At 45.5% G+C, this 11,408-nt stretch overlaps 1 protein-coding gene across 2 annotated transcripts in view; it reads right to left on the bottom strand.

The window, feature by feature from the left end:
• The window catches only part of LOC143289571 (LIM domain transcription factor LMO4.1-like), a 130,210-nt gene extending 119,265 nt beyond the window's left edge, over positions 1 to 10,945 (bottom strand). For both annotated transcript variants that reach the window (XM_076598596.1, XM_076598595.1), the window contains exon 1: positions 8,985 to 10,945. Coding sequence is in view for 1 of the 2 variants with exons in the window: in XM_076598595.1 (XP_076454710.1) it covers positions 8,985 to 9,021 (37 nt within the window). In the remaining variant the exon portion in view is untranslated. The remainder of the gene's footprint in view (positions 1 to 8,984) is intronic.
• Between the last annotated feature and the right edge of the window lie 463 nt (positions 10,946 to 11,408).

Here is an 11,408-nt window from a genome sequence, read left to right as displayed (position 1 = left end):
GCGTGCGTATGTGTTCAGTGCGTGTGTGTGTGTGTGTGTGTGTGTGTGTGTGTGTGTGTGTGTGTGTGTGTGTGTGTGTGTGTGTGTGCGTGCGTGCGTGTATGTGTGTGTGTGTGTGAGCGTGCGTGTATGTGCGTGTTTGTGTGTGTGTGTGTGTGAAAGAACAAAGAGCGATGGGACAGTGGTATCCATTTAGTGGCTGATTCATTAACTATACAATGTTATATATGAACAGGTGTATACTATGTATGAACAGGACGTAGATAATTATGTATGATATACATGCTGCCGCTTTCAAACGAACCGTTTGGGTGTTTCCCTTTGTCGTAATATTGTGTGGCACACCTGTTGTGTCGATCTTGCCTAGAATATGAAATAGTAATATATTTCATATTACATACATAATTTGCCCGGGCGTTTTTCCGGAACTTCATAAACTGTGATATCCCAACCTTCAGGAAATTATGCCACGTAGAAACTGTTACTGCTTTGCTCGCTCTCTCTCTCTCTCTCTCTCTCTCTCTCTCTCTCTCTCTCTCTTCTTTTGATTTAATGTGTCCGTTGTGCAAAAGTGGAAATGAAGATGAGCTGCATTTTGTTTTATGTTGTCCTGCTTTAATCAGTTTCAGAGTACGATATATCCCACATCCCTTTTAAAAATTTATTATTATTATTATTATTATTATTATTTTATTTTTTTTTTTATTATTATTATTATTATTATTATCATTATTATAGATATCCCAATCAATTTAGTTCAAGTCTACTTCTAGCATCTCAAAAATAAAACGTCATAAGGATTTTGTCAATATACTTGTACAAGGCATTGCATTTCAGATCTGTTGCAACTTCATGATTTTCTTCAGTGGCTGTGCTTGGTTCTGTACTGTACACCTTCATGAGGGGCAATGGCCTTTATGAATAAAAACATCCGCATCCCTTCGCATCGGGATCTTCGTTCTTTCTTTCATTCTGTTTTCCCCCCCCTGGCGTTTGTTCCTTTCTGTTACTAGTTCATCCTCCCTCCACACTTCCATTCACTCCAGCACGCTCCGATTATCTTTTACAGTCTAAACAGTTCATGTGGCTTCTTTGTTTTGTTTTGTTTTGTTTTGTTTAATTTTTCTTTCTTTTTGCTGTTGAATTTCGATACGTTGGTAGTGATGTACATGATGATGTAAACATTGGGATGGGTACCGTTTGGAAATACTGCGGTGTTGTCGTAAGTTTTGGCTAACAAGACCCATTTTCGATTCTCGTTTCGATACGTTGGTAGTGATGTACATGATGATGTAAACACTGGCATGGGTACCGTTTGGAAATACTGCGGTGCTGTTAGAAGTTTTGGCTAACAAAACCCATTTTCAGTTATCGATAGATAGATAGATTAGATACATACATACATACATACTATCATAGATAGATTCACGTATCAGATAGATAGACAGACAGACAATAGGTGCGTGTTGTGGTGTGAGTGTGTGTGTGTGTGTGTGTGTGTGTGTGTGTGTGTGTGTGTGTGTGTGTGTGTGTGTGTGTGTGAACCCTGTTTCGTTTGTTTGTTTGTTGTTGTTGTTGTTTTTACTATCACACACATTCAACCAGAGAAAACCTATTTCTCGCCATAATGTACGTATGTATGTATACATGTCTTCTACGCAGTGCGTTAAGTGCCTGCCGTACACACGAAGCAAGCGTCTCGAGCGGTTTATCGTCTCCTCTGACAGATTATATACAGCACCCAGGCCACCACTCACGCCATACAGATGGGGAAGACAGATCTATCCATCATCCACACGAGGGTGGGGTTCAAATCTGGGATCTCCTGCTCTCCCAGAAGACGTATTATAAGCAACATCGTTAGGCGTGCCTCTTCCAAACAACTTCCTATCCCTGCTGTTCTGCCCTTCCAGTCCCACCCCCTCCTCACATACACGTGCGCATCCGCACACTCAATGGGTAAAGGGCACAAACGTAGAAAGAGAGATGTGGGGAGAGAGAGGGAGACGGGTGTCGGGGGGTTGGGGGGGGGGAGATACACACACACACAGAGGGAGAGAGAGAGTCAGGCACACACAGAGAGGCACACACACACACACACACACACACACACACACACACACACACACACACATAGAAGGAGAGAGGGGGGATATATATATATATATATATAGAGAGAGAGAGAGAGAGAGAGAGAGAGACATGAAGAGGGAGAGAGAGAGATACAGGGAGAGAAAGAGGCACACAGAGAGAGAGAGACATAGATGGAGAGACAGACAGAGAGACAGAGAGAGACGTAGAGGGAGAGAGAGTGAGGCAGCCAGGCAGATAGACAGACAGACAGAGGAATTGTTTTACTATGGAAGTAGATTTTTCCACAGAATTTCGCCATCATACAACCCTTTTGTTACCATGCGTTATTTTATGCATGTGCGCCAAGTGCATGCTGTACTCGTGTATGACCGTTTTTTGTTCATCTACCCCGCCATGTAGGCAACCATACTCCGTTTTCTGGGGTGTGCATGATGGGTATGTTCTTGTTTCCATAACCCACCGAACGCTGATATGGATTACAGGATCTTTAACGTGCGTATCTGATCTTCTGCATGCGTATACACACGAAGGGGGTTCAGGCACCAGCAGGTCTGCACATATGCTGACCTGGGAGATCGGAAAAATCCCCACCCTTTACCCACAAGGCGCCGTCACCGAGATTCGAACCCGGGATCCTGATTGAAAGTCCAACGCTTTAACCACTTGGCTAATACGCCCGTCAAAGTAGTATGTGATGTCCTAAGTACGTTTAATCAGAACAGGCACTATTGAATACCATCGAATTGACTCAGCTGCAGTGCAGGGTCTCCTCTGGTGACCTTAAAAAAAAAAAATGTATGCGCGTTTCAATCACTTTAACGCTGATTATTTCTAAGCGCGTAGGCCTCGTACAGAAGTAGCAGTCAGCAATATTTGCTGCTTAAGTTTGAGGTTTCCAGCTCCGGAAGCCACGAACCGTCAATGTTTAAAAACGAAAGGAAGGGGGGTGGTGGGGGGACATTGGGAGACTTCAGCTGATGATCAGGGAAAAGACAAAAAAAAGAAATTGCGCTGACGACCAAGAGACAGGGAATAGAACTCTTCGGGAATCATGGAAGTAAGAAAATCAGGAGTGAATTCAACAGTGAAGGGGGGGGAAAAAACACCATGAACTATCAACTGCGTTTGGAATTATGCCACTGAATCCGATCAGAAGTCGGCATTTGTTGCAGACTGTTCGCCTGTCAGAAATGATTCTGTTATCGCGCGGCGCACACACACACACACACACACACACACACACACACACACACACACACACACAAAGATGTGAAATTCGTGTCTTTACTGGGGGATGTCAAGGGTGTTGTTTTTATTTTCATAATTTGTTTGTTTGTGTTGTTTTTTTCTCGACTTGTCGAAGAATTGCTTCCCTTCGCTATTTCTTGGCCCAGAGACCTAGAAGTCCTACAAGGCATACTTACAAACTTGTCTTTGTAGCAATGCAGGTTTGGTTAGAATGTGTAGCAGTAGAGTGACCCTCTGTAAAGAGTCGGTCACCCTCTAGATTAAAGAGCCCATGAGACACCTAAGATTTTTTTTAAAGATCGATGTAATCCATTAATCATTCAACTAGAACTTTGGGGAAAAGAATTACCAATCAATCATTCATTGCTCAGCCAGTCAAGAAACCAGTCAGCTTTTTTTTTTCTTTTAAAACATATGAACGACAAGTCCTGAACGTGAATGATAATGATGTTTTTTGACAACGTCAAAAAAAGGTCTCATCACTTAGTAGGTAGGGCCATTGGGGAAAGCGTACCATTAAATAATAGAAGAGAGAGAGAGAGAGAGAGAGAGAGAGAGAGAGAGAGAGAGAGAGAAGAAAATTCAATTACTATTAAAGAATTACTTTAAAGAAAAACTCCCCTTACCAATAATTAAGCCAGAGGCTTGAAAGACTTGAAAGCTCCACCCATCAGTACACCCCGAAAGAGCGCCAAGAGTGTATTGTAAACGAACGCTTATGACTTGACCCAAAATAGCGAACGCTTAACCCTCGGCTGAAAGTGAGCGCTGCGGTTTTCGTTTTCTGCTTCTGTTTGTTGGTTGTTGTTTTTTTCTCGTTTTTTTCCCCCACTTCAAAAGAACGGCAAAACTCATCACCTGGAAGCCAAAATATGCTTTCCTTGTGTTTGACGTGTGTGACCACAGACTGAGAGAACCAGTGGGGGGGAGAGAGAGGGTGGTGGTGGTGTGGGGTGCGTGTGTGGGGGGAGGGGGGAGGCTCGGAGGATCACAAACGGAGAGAATGACAGATTGGAGGGAAGAGAGAAAAAGAACGGGGGAGGAGGGGGGGAGGAAGAGGGACATACATAGAAAGCGATGGGAACAGAGCTGCAACTGAGCCTGGTTGCATTGCTCGGACGGAAGAGCCTAGTATGGTCGTAACCCGCTACTAACTGTGTGTCGTATGGAACTGACCAATGGCGTAGTTCGGTCAACGTAGGCATTTAGTCACGTGAAACTGTCAAAAAGTTAGAACTAAGCAATGAAAATGGCTCCTGAGAGAGAGAGACGGAGAGAGCGGGACAGAGACAGATATATAAAAATATATATATACACACAGACATAGACAGACAGAGATAGCCAGAAAAAGAAAATGAGTGAGGGATTGAAGAAGAGAGAGGAGGGGGGGGGAGAGACAGACAGCGGACAGAGGAAGAGGGAGAGGAAGGCGGAGACAGAGAATGAGCATGTGTGTGTGTGAGAGAGAGAGAGAGAGAGAGAGAGAGAGAGTGTGTGTGTGTGTGTGTGTGTGTGTGTGTGTGTGTGTGTGTGTGTGTGAGTGTGTGTGCGTGCGTGCGTGCGTGGAGGAGGGGGGGTGTCTGTTTGATGTTAGCTGTCTGTCTCTCTGTATGTATGTGTGTGTTTCATTTTACAAATGAAGTAATCTACGATGCCACGGAATGCCCCTCCTTCCCAAGCACAACTCTGTGTGTGTGTGTGTGTGTGTGTGTGTGTGTGTGTGTGTGTGTGTGTGTGTGTGTGTGTGTGTGTGTGTGTGTGTGTGTGTGTGTGTGTGTGTGTGTGCAGGAATGATTGGACCTCGGTCGATTGTGAAACTGGAACGGACTGGTGTGTTTAATTTACGGATAGGATTCAAATTAAAGGTTCGGCAACTGGATTAGCAATCTCTTCACCCACGAACCAGATATAGAACTGTGTTCATTAATTAATTCTCCAAGCCATTACACGGTGTAGCCCGTAGGAAGCAAGGTTTCCGGAAATTACAACCCTGCTTGTCATTTGTCCATACCAACCCCCCCTCTCCCACCCACCCCCAATGCACACACACACACACACACACACACACACACACACACACACACACACACACACCGCTCCACCCTCTCTCCAACCCCACCCATGTGGCACAACGTAATGACCATAAGTTGGTCAGTTCGACAAACTCTTCTATAACAGGCTCAGGACTGAAGTCTGAAGTAAGGAATCAATCAGCAAAATAATAATGGTCTGTTCCCAATTTGTTCCACACCAACCACCCATGCGGCTCAACTGAAAACAGTGAACAAACGAACGGAACGACCGTAAGTTGGCTGCTTCGTCGTACGCACGTGTATTCTTCTGTAACAGGCTCAAGACTGACTAAGGAATCAATCAGTAAAATAATAACGGTCCATTCCCAATTCGTTCCACCCCAGTGACCGACGATCCAACCAGCCAGCCCCACACATCTCTCCTCCACACTCTCCCGTTGCCTTTTCTCGCGTTCAGAGGCGTGACGACCTGAAACTGTGAAAGATTCCGGGCGTAACTTGGTCACTCCCTGTGGAAGGACTTACACATAGTTTAAAAAGTCCGGGCCGCTGGTCACCCAGTCGTCTGTGACCTGTTCACCTCTTCACAATAATGGGCCTTACTGACTGACCAAAGGGGGCTGGACAGTTCCATTAACATAGCTGTCACTCAGCCAAGCAGGAAGACCAACACCGGTGGTCATTTGGTCAAGTTCTGGTCAACAGACACTTAATTTCTTGGGGGCTTTGGCTTGGCGAGGGACGGAGGGAGGAGGGTGGATGGACGGACGTGTAGTCAGCAGTGTATGGAGGGAAAAAGGCCCGTGAAAAGGGATGTAATGGGTTTTCCAATGAAATGGATTGGGTGGTGATGGTGTTTTTCCGTGGCTCGGTGGAACGTGAAAGTTAATTCTGGTTTGTGGAATGGGCGGGCTTTGAAAACAAGTATTGGGAAATGCAAAATGAGGTTGTATATATGTATACACACACACACACACACACACGTGTGTATATATATATATATATATATATATATATATATATATATATATATATATATATATATATACTTCTCTCTCTCTCTGTCTCTCTTGCTTTGCCTGTCTGTGTATCAATGTATTTGTTTCTTACACACACACACACACACACACACACACACACACACACACACACACACACACACACACACACAAACACACACACACACACACACACACACACCGCTCGGAATCAAAAGAATCACAGCACTGGCTGACAAACATTGTGCTGTAACAACACTTCAACTTTCAGTGATCACAAGACACACACAATCGACCATTAGCCTTGATTCTTTTCCCAGATAGGGCACAGTACATGCAGACAATACTTCACTTAAAAACTGTAACTCCGTCTGCGGGAGAACATAGTCGGGTGAGACGCTTAACCGGGGTACCGTGTGTAGCATGCACTTAGCGCAGGTAAAATATATAAATAAATAAATTAAATAAAATAAAATAACATCCCACAGGTACAAAACGGTTGTCCCCTGACAAAACTCTGACAATAATTTATTTCGATAATTAAAAAAACAACAACAAAGAACAACAACAACAACAAAAAACCACACTTGCACACATAAAAATAGAACTATATGTGTGGCGCTGTGCTATGGCAATACGCTCACTCAAAGGGGGGTGGGGGCACCCACACAGAGAAATTAGCTGTTGTGACAAAACGTAGTACAATATATAGTAGCCCCCACCCCCACCCCCCACCCCCCTGTTAATGGGCACAAGAAAAGAGCGAGCTCGAAACCAAGTTAATCTGTGTTTGACTGTCAATTAGTTGGCCTGAGGTGTGACAATAGAGTGACCCGCTGTTGTGTGCTGTGTTCCTTGTAGAGTGAGCAGCTATGGATATTTTGCGTACACGTCCCTGTGTGAGGGTGTTCATAGTCTTCTCCCAAACGAACATGATTTTGAAACTAGAACGGTTTAACCACTGATTATTTACAGTTGTAACTGAACGAGATCATACATGCACGTACACGCAAGCAAACACACACACACACACACACACACACACACACATTCACACACACATACACACACAACACACACCCTTAGACACACAACACACACACACACACACACACACACACACACACACACTGTGGACAGAGAGAGAGAGAGAGAGTGAGAGAGAGACAGAGACAGAGAGACAGAAAGAGACAGAGAGAGAGATGGGCTCAAGAGGAATAGAGGCGACAGAGAAACCAGAAAGACGTGCGTAGATCTATAGACGGACAGACAGGAAGAGAGAAAGAAGAAGAAACAAACAAGAGATAAGAGTGACAAAGAGATTCAAACATGGAACGTAGAAAAAGGCAGACAAAACCACGTGTGCGGAAACAGTGTGACACAAACAGTGACACACACGTGAGCAAAAGGGAATAGTTGACAGAGAAAGAAAGAGCTGAAGACGAAAGAGGTTTAGAGAGGGGTAGGAGAGGGACGGAGTGAGAGAGAGAGGGGAGAGAAAGAGAGAGTGAGACACACACACACACACACACACACACACACACACACACACACAATGACAGACAGAGGGAGAAAGAAAGTGGGACTGAGGGGATTGAGAAACATAACATACAGGGAGATAGGAAGGGGCAAACAGACATACAGAGATAATTTGTATTTGTATTTCTTTTTTTTATCACGACAGATTTCTTTGTGTGAAATTCGGGCTGCTCTCCCCAGGGAGAGCACGTCGCTACATTACAGCGCCACCCATTTTTTGTATTTTTTCCTGCGTGCGGTTTTATTTGTTTTTCCTATCGAAGTGGATTTTTCTACAGAATTTTGTCAGGAACAATCCTTTTGTTGCCGTGGGTTCTTTTACGTGCGCTAAGTGCATGCTGCACACGGGACCTCGGTTTATCGTCTCATCCGAATGTCTAGTGGAGGGAGAGAAAATATCGGCGGCTGAGCCGTGATTCGAACCAGCGCGCTCAGATTCTCTCGTTTCCTAGGCGGACGCGTTACCTCTAGGCCATCACTCCACATGACACAGAGACAGAGAAACTGAGAGAGAAGGAAAGAAAGAGAGAGACAAACAATCAGACAGAGACAGAAAGACACGACAGACACACAAAAAGAGAGACACAAAGAGACAGTCAGAGGGCGAGAAACAGACAGAGATAAAGAGAGACTGAAAGCAAAACAGACTGAGATAGAATAACACAGACCCGAAAACATGAGTCCAAAGAAGAGACACGCAGAGGACAGACATAAACTGGAAAGAGAGAGAGAGAAAAAGAGAGAGAGAGAGAGTGATAGAGAGCGTGAGAGATAGAGAGGGTGATAGAGAGAGTGATAGAGACAGAGAGTGATAGAGAGTGATAGAGAGAGATAGAGAGTGAGAGAGAGAGAGACAGAGAAAGAGAATTAAAAGACTGCAGCTTATAAGAGACTGACAGACCTGAGAACATACACAATATGTATTCTTCTCTGAATATACATACACTCCGAAGACAGACAGTGAGACAGAAAACACCAGACCCAGACTAAATAAACATCACTCAAACACACAATAATAAAATCATAAAATAAAAGAAAAAAGAAAGAAAAAAAAAAAACAACACCACCGTACCGTTTGACAAACTGTATGGAGCTCCCACCGTCTCCATGCAAGCAGGAATGGACTGCCAACAACTGTCTTCAGTCAGTGGTATAGTGTTCACCGCTCAGCTGCTAAACAAACTGATCCGATACTTTGGTCGAGTTGGCAATGATGCTACAATATTCCCAGTCAGCAGCAGTACTTTTATTTCATCACACCAACAATTTCCCCAAGTTTGGACGATTGTCATGAAGCGCGCGTTCAATAGCATTAAACCACTTCGTCTGCGTCTCAGTGTTGTCACACACAAAACAAAAAATCACTTTGTTTAGAACTTTGGAGGTCTCACAAAATCAGACGATGTCAATTTCAACGAATTTTCACGTCTGCTTCTCTTCTTCCGGCGTCAAGCTGAGATCCGACCACGTGCTGACAAATACATAAAGCATGCATGAACTGGTACCGGTATCATGAATGAGTCAGTATGGGTACGGTACGATCGATGATCCAGTATTGGGGGAGACGCCACCTGAGCGGGTGTACGGTAAACATTCGCTAATTAAAGCGGCGGTCCTGAAACAGTATGCACCAGCACTAGTGCCTGAACAAGAGTGGGAAAAGGCGCAATTAAGTGATCTTTGTCCGAACCAGTTAAGGGGTAAACAGCACCTGAGCCGGCGAAAGTAAACAATAACTGATGGAAATTGTGCGCGCGCACGCACACACCATTAGAAAAGAAGGCGAACTGTAAACAAGTGCTAGTACTGGTCAGCCCAAAACACTAAAACAAACGTTGATAGTGACCCAAACCGGGATACGTACACTGAAAAAGACGGTTCAAGTCAACGTGAATGTCTTTTCCATTATCAGTACGAGCAGTGCTTTGACAAAGCGTCTGAGGGGATAATCAGTGCTAGACCCAAGAGGAAAGGAAATGAAGAACACGTGTGCTGACTGGCGCTAACAGCAGACAAGCCAATCACGGTTCGGGTCAGTTGGTTGACTACACTGTACACACGGCGTGGTAACTCAAAACTCTGGTAACATCAGCAGTCTGTTTATTTTTCCCCTCTCTCTCTTTCCTTCAACACTGAGGTCGTTTTCCGTCTTCTCTGTGGGCCTACGCGCTAGTCTGCAGAAACATCCGTTCAACTAGTAGTCTACAGCTCTTCATTTCCCCCCACCCACTTCTGCAGAGCAATTCCATTACATGTGTACACGGACAATCGAAAGACGCAGCAGCAGTGGTGGATTAGTTCCCATTTTCGCTGGGTCAACACCCGTCAGTCACATGGATCAAGCCAGTCCCCCACCAGCCAGCGATACCAAGAGCAAGCAACACAGTGGCTTTCCTATGACCAACTGTCCCGAAGTACTATCCGTCCCTCGGTCAACTCTCGATATAAAATCGTCCAGCACAACACATGGAGAGAAAGGAAAAAAAACAAGGACTCCCAAATGTCACTCACTCATACCCGCGCGGGCAACCTCAGCCTCAACCGCATGCGGCAGTCGCCCGCCCAAGTCAATGTTTACAAACCTACCTGCTTCACGTGTGAACTCACACAACGAACTCCCCCACTTCAAAAGATCAACAGCCCTCACCAAAAAAACAACAAGCCTGTAATATCCAGCACACGAACACCGAAACACATCTGTCCTTTCCTCCCTGTAGTACCAGTGACAGAACACGGGAACACAACACAAGAAGAGAACTGAGAGGGGGGGAAGGGGGAGAAGAGAAGCTCTGCCTCCTCCACCACCACCACTACCACCACAGCTACACACACACACACACTGGGAGTCAATGCGTGGAAGTGATGCACGATGTGGGTTGATGGATGAAAAAGAGAGGCAAGCCAAGGTAATGAAAGTGGTGTGGTCCCACACACACACTCTCTCTCTCTCACACACACACTCACACACACAACACTGCTCCTGTCCCTCGGTTGCCGGCGGAGTCAGTCACGGTAAAAGCAGAAGCAAGCGGCACTTTTCCAACCACGTCGTCTGCTACGCAGCAGCCAGCAGCAGCAAGCGCGCAGTGAGCACTGACTTGGGCAAGAACGGGGCGCCGGTTGTTGTGCAGGGGGAGGGGGGAGGGGGTTGGGGGGGGTTGCTGGAAGCCAGAGGATCCCATACACACAGCGCGCCAACTGCTGCAGGCCTGATTGACGCTTTTTTTCTTCTTCTTCTTTCTTGCTTTTTTTTTTCCCCTCTCCCTCTTCTTTTCTTTCTGCCTGATGAGCGTCGCCCCGACAGCTCGGCCTGCCCGCGCGCCAACTTGGACCCAGTGTCGTCTGCTCCACGACGGACCTAAATGGAAGAGCATTGTCGCCCCTTTTCCCCGCTCTCTGTGTGTCTGTGTCTGTGCTCTTCTGTCTCCCAACTCAATGAGAGACTGAGTTGGTGGTGTTCAATCTCTCTCTCTCTCTCTCTCTCTCTCTCTCTCTC

This window comes from Babylonia areolata, chromosome 14 (genome assembly GCF_041734735.1).
Source record: "Babylonia areolata isolate BAREFJ2019XMU chromosome 14, ASM4173473v1, whole genome shotgun sequence".
Lineage (NCBI taxonomy): Eukaryota > Metazoa > Mollusca > Gastropoda > Neogastropoda > Buccinidae > Babylonia > Babylonia areolata.
The sequence above is the reverse complement of the archived record's forward strand: the minus strand, read 5'-3'. Positions and strand labels throughout refer to the sequence as shown.